At 47.1% G+C, this 21,645-nt stretch overlaps 1 protein-coding gene across 1 annotated transcript; it reads left to right on the top strand.

The window, feature by feature from the left end:
* The first annotated feature begins 4,568 nt into the window (after positions 1-4,568).
* Positions 4,569-14,969, top strand: LOC112116639 (neuropeptide FF receptor 1-like). The gene is made up of 4 exons (XM_024214262.2): positions 4,569-4,593; positions 8,981-9,313; positions 11,713-11,812; positions 14,084-14,969. Exons 2-4 carry the CDS (start codon positions 9,004-9,006, stop codon positions 14,967-14,969), a joined length of 1,296 nt encoding a protein of 431 aa, XP_024070030.2. The 5' UTR covers positions 4,569-4,593; positions 8,981-9,003.
* Positions 14,970-21,645: the final 6,676 nt, after the last annotated feature.

Raw genomic sequence — 21,645 nt, 5'->3', positions numbered from 1 at the left:
GCTGCTGGATGCTGAGCGATTTTGAAAGTCAGGCCATTATTTTTACCATGTTGATGGTCAGTATATTTTCAGAATGAAGTATACAGAGTCAGCTCTGAGACGGTTATGGATTGATATTACTAAGACAATTGGTTTGGTAAGATTCAAGAAAGGTGTGGACACAGCTGAATAAGAATAGCACAGAATCATAGAACTGTCGGGCTGAAAGGGACCTTGAGAAGTCATCAAGTCCACCCCCCTGTGCTGAGGCAGGACCAAGTAAACCCAGACCATCCCTGACAGCTGTTTGTCCAACCTGTTCTTAAACCTCACCAGTGTCAGGGATTCCACAACCTCCCTTGAAAGCCTGTTCCAGAGCTTAACTGTCCTTAGAGTTAGAAAGTTTTTCCTAATATCAAACTTCAGTCTCCCTTGCTGCAGATTAAGCCCATTACTTCTTGTCCGACCTTCAGTGGACATGGAGAACAATTGATCATCGTCCTCTGTATAACAACAACCCTGAAAATATTTGAATAACTATTATCAGGTCCCCTCTGTTTTCTTTTCTCAAGACTAAACATGCTCAGTTTTTTAACCTTTCCTCATAGGTCAGGTTTTCTAAATCTTATATCATTGTTGTTGCTCTTCTATGGGCTCTCTCCAATTTGTCCACATCTTTCCTAAAGCGTGGTGCCCAGAATTGGACACAGTACTCCAGCTGAGGCCTCACCAGCACCAATTACCTCTTGTGTCCTATATATGAGACTCCTGGTAATAAACCCTAGAATATCAACCTGATTTGCAACTGCATCACATTGTTGTCTTCAACTCACCCTCAGATCCTTTTCAGCAGTACTACCACCTAGCCAAGTATCTCCCACTTTGTAGTTTAGCATTGGATTTTTCCTTCCTTCCCTCCTTCACACTTACCTTTATTGAATTTCCTCTTTTTGCATTCAGACCAATTCTCTAATTTGCCAAGGTCATTGAATTCTAATCCTGTCCTCCAAAGTGCTTGCAACCCCTCCCATTTTGGTGTCATCTGCAAATTTTATAAGCCTACTCTCTACTCCATTAGCCAAGTCATTAATGAAAATATTGAATAGTACCGGACCCAGGACAGACCCCTGTGAGACCTCACTAGAGACACTTCCAGTGTGCCAGCAAACCATTGATAACTGCTCTTTGACCATGTGTTTTCAACCACTTGTGCACCCACTTTATAGTAATTTAATCTAGACCACTTTCCCCTGGTTTGCTTATGAGAATATCATATGGCATTGTGTCAAAACCCTTACTAAAATCAAGGTATCTCATATCTACGGCTTCCCCCCATCCACTCGGCCAGTAACCCTGTCAAAGAAGGAAATAAGGTTGATTTGACGTGATTTGCTCTTGACAAATCCATGCTGGCTATCCCTATTATCCTCTAGGTGCTTATAAATTGATTGTTTAATTATTTGTTTCAGTATCTTTCCAGGTACTGAAGTTAGGCTGACTGGTCTACAATTCCCCAGGTCCTCTTTGTTTCCCTTTTTAAAGAGATGTACTGTTTTTTCCCTTCCCCCAGTCCCCTGGGACCTCCGCTGTCCTCCAGCAGTTCTCGAAGATTCTAACGGTTCTGATTTTGTTCCATAAGTACCCCAGATGACTTTCATCAGGCCCTGCCAACTTGAATACTTCTAACTTATCTAAATATTCTTGAACCTGTTCTTTCCCCTAGTTTGGCTTGCATTCCTTCCCCCTTGTTTTTAATATTAATTGCGTTGAGTATCTGGTCACCATTAACCCTTTTAGTGAAGACTGAAGCAAAATAGGCATTAACCATCTCAGCCTTCTTCATATCATCAGTAATTATCTCCCCTTCCTGGCTAAGTAGAGGAGCTCTTGTCTTGCTCTCGCTTCTAATGTATAAAGAGCCTCTTCTTACTGCATTTTATGTCCCTTCCTATACATGACTCATTTTGTGCCTTAGCAGTTTCGATTGTGTCCATACAAGCTTGTGATCTTTTTTGTGCTCCTCCTTAGCAATTCATGCATGTTTATACTTTTTGTAGGATTCCCTTTTCAGGTCATTAAAAAGCTCCAGATGGAGCCATATTGGCCTTTGACTATTCTTACTGTCTTTCCTTTGCATTGGGATGGTTTGCAGTTGTGCCTTTAATATTGTCTCCTTGAGAAACTGTTGGTTCTCCTGAACTCCTTTATGCCTTAGAGTTTCTTCCCATGGGATCTTGCATGCCAGTTCTCTGAGTCTGTTAAAGTCAGCTTTTCTGAAGTCCATTGTTCTTATTCTGCTGCTCTCACTCCGTTCTTTCCTTAGAAGCATGAAATCTCTCATTTCACAGTCACTTTCACCCAAATTGCCTTCCACCTTCAGATTCACTACCAATTCCTCCCTGTTGGTCAGAATCAGGTCTAAAAGGGCTGCCCCCTGCTTATTTCCTTCACTTTCTGATACAAGAAGTTGTCCCCAGTAAAGGCCAAGAATTTATGGGACATTTTGTATTGTGCTATTTTACTTTTCCAACAGATATCTGGGTAGTTAAAGTCCCCCCATTACTACCAGGTCTTGCATTTTGGTTATTTCTGCTATTTGTTCTACAAATGCCTCATCTACCTCCTCTTCTTAATTTGGTGGCCTATAATAGACCCCTAACAGGATGTCACCCTTGCGTTTCCCCATTTTATCTTTACCCAGAGACTTTCAACTGGTCTGCCTCTCACCCCCTTCTAGACCTCAGAACAAGTGTGTATATTCTTGACCTATAATGCAATACTGCCTCCCTCTTTTCCCTGCCTGTCCTTCCTGAATAAGCCAGACCCTTCTATATCTATATTATAGTCATGAGATTTATCCCACCAAGTCTCTGGGATGCCAGTTAAGTCATAATTTATCTTATTGTACTAATACTTCCAGTTCTTCCGGTTTATTCATTATACTTCTTGCATTTGTTTATAGACAAATAGCTTCTCTCTAGCCTAGATATTTCACTTCAGTATATAGGCTTCTGTTGTTAAAACAGCCAGGAGAAAAATGAGTGTTGTGCCTAACCTGCCTCAGATTTATTTGCTAAATTTCATTCCAGTGTATACTGAGGTGAAGAGGACAGGTCTGGCTGTAATTTCCCCTGGGAAATGCCCATATGACCAGCCAAAGCATTAGCATGCCTTGCCAAGGCTGGCGGAACCTAATTAAATAACACTCATTGGTATGATTGTCCTAAGTGCTGCTCCCTTACTTCACTTCCACCTAAGTCCATAAATGACTCCACTGCAAGGGGCAGAAGGCTGGGTGCAAAACTATGCAGAGACTCAGAGGTAGTAAGGAAAGGAAACCTTTAAGTGTATTTGTTTTCTTGGTATATATTCTAGAGGACTTTGAATGTGTACATTTTAAATGTGCCTTTTCCCCATCCCAGTTGCCTCCACTGAGCCTGCATTCCTCTTCAGCACGTTCCTGGTGGAAGGAACTTTCCGAGCTGCACGTCCCAATTTGTGTGAATGATACAGTTGCACCTTCCCAGGCTCAATTAGCATCCGAAATCAGAGTGAACAACATGCTGTGACTGTGTGTGCTAGACAAGCTCAAGGATGCTGTGAAGCTATGCAACATTTAAACAAACAACCTTTAATGTACAGCAGATTTCAATCCAAAGCTAATGCTGTTGAAACGCTCTGTGGGGTGGAGGGGAGGGGGAAGAGGAGGAAAGAACAGGGGCACTTGTGTTTATCAGGGGGTGAAAATACTGGACTTGCACCTTGCACAAGCTGCATAGAGTTGTTTGGCCCATCATCAATCATAAGCTTGATGAGCTCATTCATGCAGTGCAGAGGGCTGGGAGACAAGGGTTTTGCTTTCTACTGGGCAAGGCACTTTTCTGTGCCCCAGTTCCCCCTCTGTACATTAGGGGATAATACTTACCTCCCCACAGGGCTACGGTGTTCAATGAGTGTCTGTAAAGTGCTTTGAGAGACTGGGACGAAGAGGCAGGCAAGGGGTTGTTATTCAAAAGAATAATCACATCCCCACGCTTTCCATGCATGCCAAAATAAACGTGTCAGCATGATTGAGCCAGGATTGAGCTTTCTAACCCACTGTGATTCCATGCGATGCGTCGATTTAAACCATCTTGCCTCTTTAAAGGGGACGTTTAAAAAAAATGTTTTTAGACCAAAAGATTTGAACAAGTGCAGAGTGAGAAGGAATGGGTTCTTTAAGGAGGAGGAGGGAGAAGCGAGAGAGTGACAGAGAGACTCACACCAAAAGGTCCTTCCAACTGGTCTCTGCATTTTGAAGCCTTTTCAGTGACATCACTGTTCTTGTCTTTATAATAAAGGGGACCTAGGAGTCTGCATTCAGTCTGAGCTCAGGCAGATAAGCATATTAGAAACAACTGCACCTCCCATCTATCACCACAGAACAGGCTCGCATTTTATTTCCACCATGGATTGAGGGGTTAAGCTTAGATAATTTAGAGATCAGACCTGTCTTTCTTTTTCTTTTTTTACTGGCCAGTCTTCTTGTGCTGGAAATATAAGATTTTAAATGGGAAGTTGGAACTTCTTCTGGCAGCCTGAAAGGAGGATTCCCTCAACTCCTAGAGGACACAGGTAAGAAACTAAATAATTCCTGATATTCTGCAGAGCTGCCCTATGGAGAAGTGGTGCTATTCTCCTGGCGGCTGAAATGGATGCAAAATCCTTCTCCCCTCGCAATATCAAGAATGATGAAGAAATAGATATTGTAGGTATTTTATGTTTCCCGGTAAGTGAGGGGTCATTTATTAGTGCAAATTCTTTCACTGAGTCTCTTTCTGCTTTGTTGATCACTTCTCAAAATCAGAACAAACCCCTCCTTGGATCAGACAAAAACATGCCCCAAATGTTGCAGGGAACTTTGAAAGCTCTATCAGATGAACATGATCTATTTCTACTGCCTTCAGGGTCCAAATCAGTTCACTGGAGCAACTGGTTAACGACAGGGCTCTGTATCATTCAGCCTGGGCATAGAATTAAAGCATGAGTGTTGGCGCTTGCTGTGTGAGCGGAGCTATAGCCTTAGATGTGGAAGGAGTCTAAGGAGACAAGGGAACTGCTTGTATTCTTGTACAGCTGAATAGGGCTCTGAAGGATGTGACAATGACCGCTCTGTGTTTATCGATTAGGATTATCTCAGCAGAACATTTTTTCTCCAGGTGGTTGAGTGAGAACAGATAACTGTCTGCATGTCTTGATCTCCAGGCCACCTGTAACCTTATTCTTTGGTGCCGATGGTAGCGGTTCTGTTCCCAACAGGAGGGAAATGTGTGCACGCGGGAGATACTTCAACAAGAGGTGCAGCTTGGACAGCCTAGATGAACTCCTGAGTGCCCTGGAACAAGGCATAAGGAGGAGCCAGTCACATGAAGGGGAAGAGGCTCCTGCCTGGTTGGCTTTGCCCTGCAGAGTGGGGTGTGTGGCATTCCCCAGGGGAAAGCACTGTAGCTCCAGAGAGTGGGGGAGAATTACACACCGCCAGACAGTGGGGATCAGACTGGGATGGTCTGCGCCAGGAATTCAGCCATTTGGATGAGGTGCTGGGCAGACAATTCTTAGCACGTGGGCAGCACCAGGATGGCCAAGAAAGTTAAAGATCAATGGCTTGATCATGCCGGGGCCTTCTGCACAAGGGTGTGTGTGTGTCGGGGGTGGGGGGGTAAGGACTATCACACCCTCTGTGCCTGGCCTGCATTAGGGTCACATGGATTGGGGCCCTGGCATGCAGGGATGCTTCCCTGGCAGTAACTGGATAGCGAGTGGGCAAGAGGGCGAAGCCCTGGTTCCCCATGGGGCCCGTGGGAGCTGGCTGGCTGCACGGGGACTATGCCACACCTGGAAAGGGCTCTCGCTGACAGCGCCCCGGCAGGCACAGGTGGGGAATGATGGGAGTCACTGTGCCACAGAGCAACCTCTCTGAGGACCAGGCTCCTTGTGCATCCCCACTCACCCTTGCTCGGGGGTGTGCCTGAAAGTGCGACCCCACCCTCGGCTTTTAGGGGTGGCTGGGGGAGGGAGTTTGGACAGGGCTTACAGCAAGTGTCTGGAAATCTCCCTGGAGTGAGCCTGACAGCTTAAAACCGACACTCAGCACTGACAGCACCCGACAGCCCTGAACACGCCCTTTGTCCAGCCAAAGCTTTCCGGGCTTTCTCTCAGCCCAGAACTGCCCTCTAGTGCCCCTCAATAGGATGCTCATAGAGTTCCCACTGTAACACAGTGCTTTGCTCAGGGACAAGTCAGCTGGCGAATAAGAGACAGAGATGAAAAGGGCCTATTATGTCCCATGTAGCCCATCTCCTGTAAGGGGGCAGGAATCCAGTTTGTATTTTCACTGGATGTAAACTTTGTAGAAAATCTCATCCAAACGCATGCAGGTGTCTATCCATCCATCCAGCACAGAGATACTGGGCTGGAAGAGACCTTGCGAGGTCATCGAGTCCAGCCCTCTGCCCTTGGCAGGACCAGATGGACCTATCCCATCTCTGACAGCTGTTTGTCCAGGCTGTTCTTACAAGCCTCCAATGATGGGGATTCCACACACCCCCCACCCCCTTGGGATCCTGTTCCAGAGCTTAACTCCCCTGAGAGTTAGAAAGTTTTTCCTATTATCTAACCTCAGTCTGCCTTGCTGCAGATTAAGCCCATCACTTCTTGCCCTACCCTCAGTGCACATGGAGAACAATTGATCACCATCCTCTTTATAACAACCTCTGATATATTTGGGGACTGTTATCAGCCTCCCGCCCCCACCCCACCTTCTCTTCTCTAGACTCAACATTCCCAATTCTTTCAACCTTTCCTCATAGATCAGGTTTGCTAAACCTTTTATCATTTTTGTTACTATCCTCTGGACTCTGTCCAATTTGTTCACATCTTTCCTAAAGTGGGGTATCCAGAACTGGACAGAGTCCTCCAGCGTGGCCTCACCAGTGCCAAGTACACTGGGATAATTACCTCCCGTGTCTTACACACAGGAACAATGGGACACCACTCTTGTTAATACAGCCCCCAAATTGACTCCTTCTGCACGAGAGGCACTCTAACTCTCCAAATGTTTTCTGCAGTACTGCTGCCTAGCTCCTTATTCCTCTTTTTGTAGCTGCGCATTTGATTTTTCCTTCCTAAGTGCAGTACTTTGCACTTGTCGTTACCGAATTTCATCTTATTGATTTTAGACCCATTCTTCAATTTATCAAAATCTTTTTGAATTCGAATCCTCCTCCAATGTGCTTGTAATCCCTCCCATCTTGGAGTCATCTGCAAATTTTATAAGCCTACTCTCCACTCCGTCATCTAAGTCATTAATGAAAATATTGAATAGCACCGGACCCAGGACAGACCCCTGTGGGACATCACTTGAGAAGTCCTCCCACCTAGTGTGACAGCCATCTACTCCTTTCAACCAGGTGTGCACCCACCTTATAGAAACTAAATCTAGATCATATTTCCCTGATTTGCTTATGAGAACGTCATGTGGAACTGGGTCAAAATCAAGATACACAGCTACCCCTTCCCCCCTACCCACTGGGCTGGCTACCCTGTGAAAGAGGGAAAGTAGGTTGGTTTGACATGATTTACTCTTGACAAATCCCTGTTGGCTATTTCTTATAACCCTGTTCTCCTCTATGTTTGAACAAATGGATTGTTTAATAATTTGTTCCGGTATCTATCTAGCCTCCCTCCCTCCCCATACAGATCTATCTATCTAGATTGCAAGCTCTTTGGGTCAGGGGCTGTCAGTGCCTAGCGCAATGGAGCCCTGATCACTGTTTGAGGCTGATATGTGCAATACAAAAAATCTCTCCCTCGCTACTTACCTCTTCTGTAAATCATCTCTCACTGTAGTAGCGAGGCACTCTCTCTTTTGATGAAGGACTAGAGCAGGATGCTTGCGTTCCTTTCTTCACTACATGCCCATTATTATAAGTCCTTTGCTCTTTAACATGCAGTGGCAATAAAAGTGGGACACGCCATGGAGAAAGGATGGGCCAGGCCATATCTGTGGCCTGAACCTGAACATCCATACGGCAATTTTATAGCTCTGCAGCCCGAGCCCAGGTCAGCTGACCCAGGCCAGCCTCAGCTCTGCTGCGTGTCTTCTATTGCAGTGGAGGCATGCCCTTATTAGCTACCCCAAAACCAAAGCCCTTTGCTCCTTCAGAGGTCAACTGCCCCTGCTGCTCCATCCCCTCAGGGGGGCCTCATTGCTGGTTGCTGTGCAGAAGATATTGTGCTGTTGAGAGTCTAACTCTCTCCCTTGTTGAGCAAGGCGCATCGGTGGATAACTCAGGCACTGAGAGCCAATTTGCATGCAAATCTCCTTTAGGGAAGAGAACCACTCGAAACGCAAGGGATGGAATTAGTCTGAAAACAGAAGGGCAGATCCTGAGCTGGTGTAGACGGTCAGAGCTGCATTGGCTTAGTGGAGCTCTGGCAATTCACACCAGCTGAGCATCTGTCTTATTGTGGCACCTGCTCATTAAAAGGCAAAATAATTACACAGCAGAGCTGCGCCGCCCGCTCCCGCGGTGTCATTGTGCTCCCCCTCATTATGTACATAAACTAATTACACAAATGCAATAATGGAATGCCAATTACGCAGATGACTTTTCTGGTGGGTGGACTTTCCCTTCAGCCTTGCCTCTCCCATTAATGTTCTGCCTATGAGTTAATAAGTTGTTTACTTCACTTGACACATTCCAAGCTGGTTTGTACATATCTGGGGAAATTGTCTTGTACAAATATTCCTTCTCTCATTTCTCTATCTTTCACCACTCCACCTATACCCATTTCTGCATCTATCCCCGGGGACATCTCCACTATCTCTGCACACGCCCATCTCAGTCTCTATATCTGCACCACTCTGATACCCATTGTTTCTGAGAGTCTTGTCACAACTTGAAACTTCTCTGTTGTCAAAACACTGAAATTCCCATAATTCTCCTATGGTCTTTCACAGCTGAGCAAAATCCCTGCCAGCCCATGGATGGCCCCGGGATGGAGTCAGAAGGCAGAATCAACAAGACGATCTCTTCTTTAATGAGCCATAAAAGGAACTTGACATATTTGCCCTACTACCAGCACTCCCCGCCTGTTGCCGCTATCTATATAATCTCCTACTTGTTTATCTTCGCCTTGTGCATGGTTGGGAACAGTCTGGTTTGCTTCATTGTGCTGAAGAACAGCCGGATGAGAACAGTCACCAACCTCTTTATCCTCAACCTAGCCATCAGCGACCTGCTGGTTGGGATTTTTTGTGTGCCCACCACACTCGTGGACAATTTAATCACAGGTAAGGAGAGAGGGTGACACTGAGCGCTCTCTGTGCTGGCCAGACCTCCAGCAGTGTCCCACCTACAAGAGTTGATGAGAAGAGAGGCCCTGAGCACAGGATTGACTCAATCCCAGTTTCCTCTGGGTTCTCAGGCACATAACTCCACTGCTCTGGGCCATTTACATACGCACCTGCCTCAGAGGGGAGGTGTCAGCTAATACTTATTAATTCCTTTGAAGAAGGAAATTGACTTATAAATGCTAAGAGTAAGGAAACCACTAAGACCTAAAGCAGCCTTAGGAACACAGGCAATGAAGCTCCATTGGGAGCATCCAAAGGTGTAAGCACCTGAGAGAGACAGGGATCATTTAGGGTTGTACGAGTGCTGCAAAGCTAGCCAACATTTGCAAACCTGGGTGCCTCGTGGCAGACTTCTAAATAAATGCTGCCTTGTTTGCAAAGGGGCCGAGGGCCTGTAGTTCCCACTGACTTCCATGGGATCAGCAGCTGCTTAGCACCTTAGCATGCTCTGCTCCATGCTGTTGGCAAGATGAGGGGAATTGTGCAGGCATTTTGTGTGTGCTACAGGCTTGATCCAAAGCCCGCTGAAGTCAACTGTTGGCTCCAGCGACCTCTGGATCAGGTCCTTGGTCCCTAAGGAAAGTTGTGGGGCTGCTCCACATGGTAGAACGAGTCAGGAGAGTCTCTTCTTGCATTCCTGAGCTGGCCCGGTGACGGCTGGGGCCCGTCCCCAGGCCAGGACTCTCCACAGGGATCAGTACTGTTCCCTCAGGCTTCATTAAGTGTCTGCTGAGCACAGCAGCTCCCTCCCCTCTAGAGCACACGGGGTTGTTCTCCTGCCTAGGCCTGGGTAGGGGTGACTGGCTAAGCGCTTCCTGCTCTGGCCCAGGAGCAACTCGGAATAATGCCCTTGCCAGAGGAGTCAGGCCGGAGGCAGCTGGCATCTGTATGGTCTCAGGCTTGGAGCCTGGAAAAAACAATGACTTTGTCTAACACATTGAAGCTTCTATGGTTGCTGGCACCCAAAGTCCTTGGAGGGTTAAGGATACTGGGATGCTCTGAGACACGCTCACTAAATGGGTCACAGAAATGCATCTCATTTTCTCTAACTGGTAAGTGAATTCTCTGCTTGCTGGAGTGAGGGGCTGACAGTGCTGCCCAAGTGCAGGGAGAGGAGATTCTGTATAAACTTCCCACACACATCTCTGCCAAGAGACACCAGTCCAGACCTGCTGTGCCCCCTGCCAGCCCACTGACCCTGGCAGCTCTGCCAGTGAAAACTCTCTGCTACTGCAAGTCCAGAAGTCCCACACAGCCCTGCTAAGTCACAGCAATCCTGACCCACAGGGCTTTCTGCTCCAGTTCTGGGCTTCCACACTGCTCTGACAACGCCTTTAATATCTGTCCTGCAGCCCCCCTCGCACAGTCTGCCAGTGCCCTTCGATCCTGACCTGCAGCACCCCATGATTGCCCAGGCCTGCACCCCATCACTCCCCAGATCTGCCAACAGTTGGACATTTCATATACATATATAAGATGCTAACTTGTCTGAAAAAAGAATGAGGAGTCCTTGTGGCACCTTAGAGACTAACAAATGTATTTGGGCATAAGCTTTCGTGGGCTAAAACCCACTCATCAGATGCATGCAGTGGAAAATACAGTAGGAAGATATATATATATACACGGAGAACATGAAAAAATGGGTGTTGCCATACCAACTTTAACGAGACTAATAATTAAGGTGGGCTATTATCAGCAGGAGAAAAAAAACTTTAGTTATTATCACTACAAAAGACAGTGATTATCACTACAAAAGTTTTTTTTCTCCTGCTGATAATAGCCCACCTTAATTGATTAGTCTTGTTAGAGTTGGTATGGCAACACCCATTTTTTCATGTTCTCCGTGTATATATATATATCTTCCTACTGTATTTTCCACTGCATGCATCCAATGAAGTGGGTTTTAGCCCACGAAAGCTTATGCCCAAATAAATTTGTTAGTCTCTAAGGTGCCACAAGTACTCCTCGTTCTTTTTCCTGATACAGACTAACACGGCTACCACTCTGTAACTTGTCTGAGTTCCTGTAGTGAGACGATTGCTGCTTTGGCAGAGAAGAGCCGCTAACAATGAAATCACCCCCAACAGTTTCTCTGCAGGGTAGGGGCTTAATGTGCAAGCTGCATGGACTCTTTTCAGCTGCCGCCCGCAATTAGTGCTGTATTCGGCCACAGCATCCTCTCCCAATCTCTCTTATCATGTGATCTCCCCTGGGCAAAGCAAACTGCATTGGCGTTTCATGGTGCAGCAACTGAGTTGAAACTGCACCTCTTGGGTTTGACGAGCTTCTGCTTCTCCCAGACTCACACTGACCCATGTCTGATTGTTTTCTGCTAGGCTGGCCCTTCAGCAATGGAATCTGCAAGATGAGTGGGCTGGTTCAGGGCATGTCTGTGTCCTCGTCTGTTTTCACGCTGGTGGCGATTGCCGTGGACAGGTGAGAAGAGGCTGCACAAGGGAAAGTGGAGCTGCAGCAGCATAAACGGAAGCTCCCCCACCCCCTGACTTTAAATAAAGAAAATCAAAGCACAGGGCTCTGAACCCCCTTCCGACTCTCATTAAGATCAACAGGGAAAGATAGATTGGAGCAGGCTCTTTATCCACAGTGCCGGCAGTATCTGGTGCAGCCGCGCCACCTTCCCCACACTGCCCTGCCAAGGTGCTGAGGGGGAACCTTGCTCGCTGCAAGCATTTGGCCTTTAGGCCAGGTCGACACCACAGAACTTTTGCTTGCATAGCTCTGTTGGTCAGGGGTGAGATTTTTGGCCAACAGAGGTGTGCTGGCAAAAGCCAGGGTGGTGGGGGTGGAGGCAGGCATGAGCTAGACAGTAGCATCTAAAGCGCAGCGCTGGTGTAAGCTGTGTCCACACTGGGAGCGCTTGGCTGCTATAGCACATCAGCAGAGCAGGACTGGCCAAGCCTTCCAAGGGCAGGCCTGCCCTTAGGTGCTATGTGGCCAGTCCAGGCCAGTTCTGCTGGTGGCTTTTGCCTAGTGGATGCCTGCCCACATGCAAGCCCCAAGCTCCTTCCACACAATGGGCCCTGAGCAGCCATCAGCTAGGACCTGCTAGCATGAGGGGCAGGACAGAGCTGTGTGTGGCTGGGGCCGCTCCTCTTCCCTTTATCAGTCCCTGAGCCATCCAGTCCCAACGCGAGGCTTTTCATGTCTGAAATTTGTGACGCTACGCTGAGCGTGAACGGCTTCAAGGACTGATATTTTTGCAAGACAACTACGTTTAATTAAAAACCCCATTACTTGGAGAACAGTTATGGAACTGCTGAATTAATAACTCCAAAATTGTTTCAAGTAAGAAACAGCCAGAATCAAAAGGTTATTTCCACTCCCGTACATTTTAATCATTCAGAGCCGTGTGCCTCCTCGCAGCCATTCACATCAGCACAATGTGGCAAAGGCAGACAATTACCTCAATCAAATGCAGGCTTCCTTGTTTTGCAATCTTATGCTGCAGGTTAACTGGGGGAGTTTGACTTTATGAGTGAACCTGCAAACTCCAGATAAGACTGGAATGGAAGGGTGGGCCATTGGTTCTACCTTCCCGCTTCCGGGCACATGCCAGCCTCTAACTGATCAGAGTTAGGAAGAAAATGGTCCTCTGCACAGGTGATTCCATAAATGCCTGTTGCAGGTTTTTTTGACCCTTCCTCTGAGGGCAGCTGGTACTGGCCCCTGTCCAGGGTGAGATACTGGGCAAGAGGGACTCCTGGTCTGAGCTAATCTGGCAACCCCTCTGTCCTAAGAAAAAAAGGTATTTTTAGAGCTGGTTGAATGTTTTCCTCTGAAAGGGGGATGGTGCCGGAAGGTGGCGGGGTGGTGTGTTTTTGTTTTGTTTTTTTAATGATGGAAAATGGATTTTTTGATCAAACAGAAATTCATGAAAAATATCCATTTTTGTCAAAAAGTGGTTAGGTTTTCATTTAAAAGCTCTCTCCCCTTCTGCCTCTCACGCTTGTAACGAGCATCCCCTCCACAGCCACAAACCTGACTCATCCTCCTTCTCAAATCTCCTTTGCCACAAAGCCTACATTCACCTGACAACGGTCATGTTGCTGGTGTCCCGAGACCACTGCCTATCCTCCTAACCAGCACGGTCTCAGTGTTTCCTTGTGCTCCCCCCTTGCCTGTCCCCACCTGCTGTGCTTGTCTTACACTTAGATCATCAGCTCTTCAGAGCAGAAAGGATTCCCTTTGTTCTGTGTTTGTACAGCGCCTAGCACAGCAGGGGCCTCGTCCAGGACTGGGGCTCCTTGGTGCTATGGAATCAATAACCAGTACCTCCACTGCAGAATGGGGGTACAGTGTAAAGACACAAGCCGTGAAATTCTGGCTCTGTTGAAGTCAATCTTGGCATTTTAGCACCAATCCACAATTTCACCCCTTCTCTCTTTCAATGGAAGTTTTACCATGACTTCAATGGAAGCAGAATTAGGCCAATACTAAGAGCTTTTGAAAAACCCAGCAAGTGGTTGGATTAGATACTGGGGACCTCTGCCCCTTTCCACCTCTGTGGACATGGGCCCAAAGAGACATGATCTGGGAGTTAACTACCAGTCTTCCTGGCCCAAGGTAATCATGCACCATGTCCCAGGAGAACCTGGTACTACTTTGTGCTTAGATTGCTTTTGGGTCTTGCTCTGTGAAAGTTTCTCTCAGTAGAACTCACCTATCCGTGTGTTGGTTTTGCATCAGGTTCCGCTGCATCATTTATCCCTTTAAATCGAAGCTCAGTCTGCTCAAGGCCCTGAACACCATCGTGGTCATCTGGGTCCTGGCCATCACCATCATGTGCCCTTCTGCTGTCATGCTCACGGTGGTGCAGATTGAGGATCACTACATGGTGTACAATGACAACCAGAGCCTGGCTTACCCCTTGTATTCCTGCTACGAGGCCTGGCCCAACAGCGAGATGCGCAAGGTCTACACCACTGTCCTTTTTGCCCACATCTACGTGGCCCCATTGACCCTCATCATGGTCATGTACGGTAGGATTGGCGTCAAACTCTACAGGTCATCGGGCCCGGTGAGCAAGCACAGGGTGGAGAACCAGGAGTGCTGCAGTGCTGCTGTCTCCAGGAGGAAGGTCAAGGTAATCAAGATGCTCATTCTGGTGGCCCTGCTCTTCATGCTTTCCTGGCTGCCCCTGTGGACCCTGATGCTGTTCACAGACTACACCAAGCTGGATGACGACCAGATCGACCTGCTGACGGGCTACATCTTCCCCTTCGCGCACTGGCTGGCCTTCTCCAACAGCAGCGTCAATCCCATCATCTATGGCTACTTCAATGAGAACTTCAAGCGGGGCTTCCAGGCAGCCTTCAAGTTCCAAGTTTGCTCGGAGGAGATAGGGCATCATGAGGCCTATTCGGAGAAGGTGACGGGCAGCACCAGTGGCTTCAGCACTCGCAACAAGATCTTCACGGACAGGGAATCCTCCGACTCCGTCTGCCTCAAGAATCTGCATGCCAAAGTCCCCTGCCCCGTGCAGAATGGACAGGCCCAGAAACAGGGACTTCACCTGCAGGATATTGATAAAATCACCCCTTTGAACAAAGTCTGCAAAGCATGGGATGAGTGAGACTGCTGGCGAGATGGGAATGCTGTCTCTTTCCATTTGCAAACGTCACTTTTATTTGTTACGGTGATGCGTGTGCAGTGAGGAGTATTTTCCCCTCAGGCCTGGTACCTAGCTATTCATATTCTGTTTTGTAAATGCAAAATGAATCGCATGGAGCTGCTGTTCAATATTCCTATCGATGCACAAATATCTGTCAATCGCTTTCAGTGTATAGTTGAGGCTAGCTGTCATATAAAATGTCTGTCTTAAAGCTACAACGCCATGCAGAGTTTCCTTGGCTTGCAATCAGAATGTGGTTCTTTTGGGGGTGGAAAAATGTATTTCACAGGTCAGGATTCAGTTTTGCATTTAAAAAAAAATTCGATGAGTATTTGTCTTCTTGTGTTAGCAAACTGCTGCCTGTCAAGCTCCTACTGCTGTTGGGCCGCCCCATCTGTTATATGTGCGGAAGAGAATCCCAAAGCTGATAGGGCAGCCGAAGTCTCTCTCTGGATGCTCTTGCAAGGTTCCAAGGTCAGTACTTCAGTACACAAAAACCATTCCAGCAGCTCTGCAGTGTAACACAAGAAATCGCAGCTGTATCCAGGGAGAGTGCCACAATAAACACTCCACACTTTTGTTACTAAGATCACTTTAAAACTGAAAGGATTAAAAAAGAAAACCCATCTAGGCTCCAATCCAGCAAAGCACTTAAGCAGATGCTTATCTTCAAGCATGGGAGTAGGCAGGTTCCTGATGCTTTTCACCATTCCTGCTCCTTGACCTTGTCTAGACTAGAAATATGCACTGGTTTAACTAAATAGATTAAAAAATAATCTAATTCAACTAGTACAAACCCTTAATATAGATACACTTAAGACGGTTTAATCTTTATTTAAACAGGTTCAGCTGAGTCAGTACGTTACAGTGAGCTTGGCAAGGGTTCAACTGGTTTAGCGCGTCTGGATTAGGAATTTTCCCCAGTATAATGGATCAATTTTCTGATGGATTTAGTTCAACCAGTGCACTCATCTAGTACGGACTAGGCCTTTGTTACTGTTTGGCATTTTGCTCAGCAAAAATTCCTCCTGTGGACACGATGAACTACTGAAACAATGGAATAGCAGACATCACCAAAGACCGTCGGCCAAATTCTGTTCATTTACACTTGTGTAAATTTAGAGTAATACCATTTCTCTCAGGGCAGTTACTCCAGATGCACATTGCTGTGTCGGAGAAGAGAGCTTACCCCATCTTCTCCCCAGCTGCCAGGGGCTGCTTGGGGACAATGCAGAACTGCATGTCCCCCAAGGGCATTGCCCCTCAGCAGAGCTTGTGATGTGCAATACACAGTGTGCCTGTTCCAGTGATTGGCCCTTGGAGATTTCACTGGCAACACATCCTGAGCAGGCAGTCAGCCACACAGGTCTGCTAGAACATGAGTCTATTATGCTCTTTGATCCATCTGTACCCATTCTTTGAATGTAGATTAGCTTATGCAAATTGTACACACAATAGCCTAACCATTTCCTGTTGGTTACAAAGCCCATGCTAAATCAGCTCATGTCTATTCATAATCACATTGCTGGAAAATCATGGGCACTGTGAATCAGTGACTTTTCCTCACGCCCGTGTCTTGCTCCTGCGATACATAGGGAAATTCACCACAGTGTTTTAATGGGTTCTGTGCCATTTCTCTGGATTTCTGGGATTTGCGGCAATGAGAAATGAGAAGGACTCCAAAGAACAAAGGGGATTGGAGGCAGAGGTAGAAAGAACTGAACATAAAGAGGACAGTCTAAAACAGGGGTAGGCAACCTATGGCACGCGTGCCAAAGGCGGCACGCGAGCTGATTTTCAGTGGCACTCACACTGCCCAGGTCCTGGCCACCGGTCCGGGGGGCTCTGCATTTTAATTGAATTTTAAATGAAGCTTCTTAAACATTTTAAAAACCTTATTACTTTACATACAACAATAGTTTAGTTATATAATATAGATTTATAGAGAGACACCTTCTAAAAACGTTAAAATGTATTACTGGCACGCAAAACCTTAAATCAGAGTGAATAAATGAAGACTCGGCACACCACTTCTGAAAGGTTGCCGACCCCTGGTCTAAAATGAGCTGCCAAACTAGTGCGGTGCCCCAGCACTAAGTTAATCTAGCAGGGAATCCCAATATTTAAATGCAGAAAACTAGATCCTGGATGCCAACAGAAATTCCTGCCCTTGTGTGTTACAGGCCAAAAGGGACCATTGCATTTTGCTCCAACGTGAGTGGTGACCCATTTCACAGGCTAATGGGAGCTTTCCAGAACACCAGCCCACCCCATTCCCATCTTTGCAGCATCCTCCTTTTCCAAGAGAAAATGAATCCTGCACCAAAGAGCGGCCTTGAAATCAATGTGTCCTGAACCACATGATCACACCATAAGACATCAGGTTGGATTCGCTTTCCCCACTCAGAGGAGTCAGGGAAGGGGAGCCCAGGAAAACCCTCTCCACGGCTGTTGCTAACGAAATGGTCAGAATCAGGTGTATTTTGTGAAAGCCTTGAGGCCATCTGTTTCTGTTACAGGGACTCCCCTGGCTGCTCCATCATACCAAACATGACTGACAGATTATTGATTCAGGGAGAATGTTGTGAATTTGTTTTTCATCTGCAATCCAGTAAATTAAACTTGAAGCTTAATCCTCATTTGTCCAGTCTCCTGGAAGAAAAGCCAAAGGTCCTGTTCTCAACTGAATCCATCACCTGCATGTATAACTAGCTCTTTTGGCAGACAGAGGAAGGAACAAAACACTCAATTGTGCAGAGAGGGTGGTTCCTACATAAATCAGAGATCAATCCAATATGAAGGCTTCCGCGCTCAGGCAATTAGTGCTGGATGTATTGCTTGCTTTGTCGACTCATCCGCAGGGGGCTTTTAGAAACGCATTAATTAACACCTCTGAAATCACTTTGTCTACAGTGGCAAAAACTGTTGTTTTTCTGCGTTGTTGCCAGCACATCGCATCAGAGAGTTATTCAATTAGTATGACAACACACACACCCCCAGTGCTCTCATATGCCAAGAAGGGTTTGTTCCCTGGGAGGTTTCCTTCCACCTTCTTCCCAGTGAATGGAAATGCTGCCCTTTGTCAGCGGGATTTGGAGAACAACCCCATGGATGATCCAAACCCAACTCCCTCCAGCTCCCAGGGAATGGTTCTGCTCCTTATTCCCAGAGACTCCCCAATTACTGCTGGTGAGTTATGTGTTTGGAGACAGATTGGGGCTGATTCTCATTCACACAAAGGCCCCTTCACACTGCTCTGGCAGGGGAAAGGGGCCTTAAAGTGAATGTAACTACGCTTATTAGCATAACTCAGAACCAGCTTGCTGGAGTGTCTGTTGGTCCAGCGTGAGTTCAAGGGGCAATAATATTATAGTAGCATGTAGGAATCCCAGCTGAGATTGGGGCCCCTCTGTGCTGGGGCCTGTACATATGCATAGTGAGAGACCATCTCTGCCCCCAAGAGCTCATGGGTCTGAATTAGCAAGACAGAGGCGGGTGGGTGAAGAGATATATCCTGCCCATTTTACAGAGGGAGAATTGAATCACAGAGAGGTGAAGTGACTTGCCTGAGGTCACACAGTGAGTCAGTGGCAGAGCAGGGAATTTAACCCAGATCTCCTAAATTCTGTTCTATACCTAAGCCACTGGACAATCCTTCCTCCGTTAAGTACTATGTGCTGATTTCTCCTCCCTCAGAGCTCACCTGACATAGCAGAACAACGAAGACCAATAACACCGAACATGTTTATAGACATTTCCATTTTCAAAGCACTACCCATAGACATTAACTCAGTAATCTGCACAATGCCCTAGGGAGGTAGTGTTCTGGGGAAACTGAGGCACAGAGTGGCCAAGTAATATACTGAATGGCACAGAGAGGCATGATTAGAACTCATGACTAGACTACGCAAGGAAGAGTTACCATTAAAACAACTTCAGGAAAAGAATTAATTGAACATCTTTGTTTATAACTTAGTATCATAGAAATTTGAGATGGGAAGTCCACTCAGCCTCCTTTCTAGTCAACGCAGGGCTCCCCTTATGGACTGTGTAGTACTGGAACAGTCGCTGGATCGTGAATAGGCCACGTGGCGTACTGAAGTCCTCACTGAGTTATCCACCTCACACCAGCTCTGTCTCAGATCAGAGCAGCAGGGAATGAGAACATGGCTGTTTACTGGACTGGCCGATTCCGAGGACTCTCTGGAGACTGCTCAGAGTGCAGCTACACTGCACTGTACACTAGGGTCTGTGGGACCCACAGCTGCAGACTTGGTCTTTCCAAGACTGCACTTGTGCCTCCTCCCTGCATTGTGAACCCGGGTTTACAAGTGCTGGACTAGGCTGGAGTGACAATACTACACACAGACCCAACTCAAGTCACCTACAAACCCAGGCTTGAGCTGCATCCACACTGCAAAATGACAGGGCTTGGCCCTGAATCCCAGCGGGACTTAGGCTTGAACCCACCCCCTAAGACCTAAGGGCCAAGTCAGAAAGATTTGTGCACCAGAAGATCTGGGAATGAGCGACAGGGGATGGATCACTTGATGATGATCTGTTCTGTTCATTCCCCCTGGGGCACCTGGCACCACTGTCAGAAGACAGGATACTGGACTAGATGGACCTTTGGTCTGACCCAGTGTGGCCGTTCTTATGTGTGTGGACGTGGGGGGAGGGGTTGGACTCAAAGCTGAGCATGAGCCCAAGTTTACAAGGCAGTGTAGACAGATCATGGGTTTCCAGCAGCACTTGATGGCTCTCACTTTCACTTTACGTGTTTGACAACTATTGTCTTAATGGAATCTGCCATTCGAGCTTCACTCCCAAACCCATTGCCAGGGTGCAAACAGCATCTGAAGGGATGTGATTCGCTGGGAAAGGCTCAGGGTCGGCAGCTATCACGACTTTGAGGTGGGAAGCCAAGCATACTAATGAACCTCTGGCTGTTTGGGGCAGTGCAGAATTCTGCTGCCGTTGCGGGAAGGAGTGAAGGGGGGTTATCAGTGTGGCCAATGCCAGGCAGAGAGGTGCTAGTGGAGGTAGTTTGAGCAGTTCCTTTTTTTGTCTCAGTCTCTCACTGAGTTCAGGGAGATGGGTCAGAGGGACGCAGCAGGAGGGAAATGATACTTCAGATGGATATTGCACAGAATAGGCCCTATGCTGGTGCAAATCAGGAGTAACCCCACTGGCGCTGATGGATCGACATTGGTGTTAGAAGTTTTTGGTCATGTGAAAAAAAGGTTTTGTCAAAGTTTTGCTTCAAAAATTTTCAGGTTTCATTGAAAACCCAACCCCTCTCCCCTTTAACTGAAACCAATCCTGACCAGGACCTGGAAAATTTAGTTGGAAAGGGGTATTTCCCCTAGAATTTTACTTTTTGATAAAAAAGCCATTTTCCCTCCAAAACCTGTTCCAAATGAAAACTAGCAGCTGTAGGTGTGAGGGAGAGCACGAGCAGCCCTGTGTTCCTTGCTCCACTTTTCTAGGATTTTAGCACATACCATTTCCCGGTTAGTGACTGGTATTTTGCATATGCTCTGGCCAGGCTCAGACTGGAACCTTGGCTGCACTTGGCTAGGAGTGGGGCCTGTCATTTTGAACTGGTTTGCCCAATGACTGATATCCCAGCACATCTGGGCTTGCAAATGAGAGTAGCCAGCAACTTAGAAATGTGACACTCCCGTCCTATCTGAAATGCCATAATGCAGCCCTATGTGTCTATTCCTGCTGCCTTCCCATAGAGTAGTATCTGGTATTCAAGCCCTCCCCTGGATTTCACTGGAGCCCCAATGATTTGGGGGGGGGGTGTGGCAGAGGAGGGTACCAGGGAACATAAGGGCAGCAGACTCAGACCTTAATGCAGCTCAGGGTTGGAGAGTTCTAGTGGCGTGTTTATACAAGACCAATCCAGCAAACCCATCCCGCGCACCAGGGCATTTGTCGTAGCTGCCTCTTCATCCCACGATTTATCAGACTTCTGCCCATTGGCAGTCTGCATCTGTCTGAAGGTTCAAAGGCATAAATCACCATTGAATGACTTTGATCACAGCCATATCAGATGCAAGCAAACTGCATTTCCCCACTTAGAAGATGAAAGCAGGCGTACACATATGGAGGGCCTGACAGAACAAGTGGAATGGGGAGTCGAGAAGCACTTAGCAGTGTGCATTGGGACGGCTGGGCTCCTTCAGCAAGGGGAGTGGCTCAGCTGTAGCGCTGTTCTCTGTACAGATGGAGAGGAAGGAATAGCCGGCACATCTTGCCAGCTGCCACTGCACCACATGCCTTCCTCTTGTGACAATCCATTAAGAACAGGAAACGTGACATATATCATGATACAGCTTGAGTGCTTGCTAGGTCTGGCTGAGCAGCAGTCACAACATGTCGTGATCTGTAGCTTGTCAAGGGAAATACAGAAACTTTGGCTTTCTGACTATTATTATGTGCATTTCAGCAGAGCCCAACACCTCACACAGGAGCCGTGGTATCATGTTGAGTGACACAGATAATGAATTCCAACAACTCCCTTGGGCTTGACCAGTTCAAGGAAGGCATTGGGCAAATCCCTGCCCCTTTCTCTGTTTCCCCATCTGAGAAATGGGTGCAATGATGCTTTTCTAGCTCCCTGGGGCAC

The sequence above is a fragment of the Terrapene carolina genome, unplaced genomic scaffold (assembly GCF_002925995.2).
Source record: "Terrapene carolina triunguis isolate 2854851 unplaced genomic scaffold, T_m_triunguis-2.0 Scaffold53, whole genome shotgun sequence".
Classification (NCBI taxonomy): Eukaryota; Metazoa; Chordata; order Testudines; family Emydidae; genus Terrapene; species Terrapene triunguis.
The sequence above is the reverse complement of the archived record's forward strand: the minus strand, read 5'-3'. Positions and strand labels throughout refer to the sequence as shown.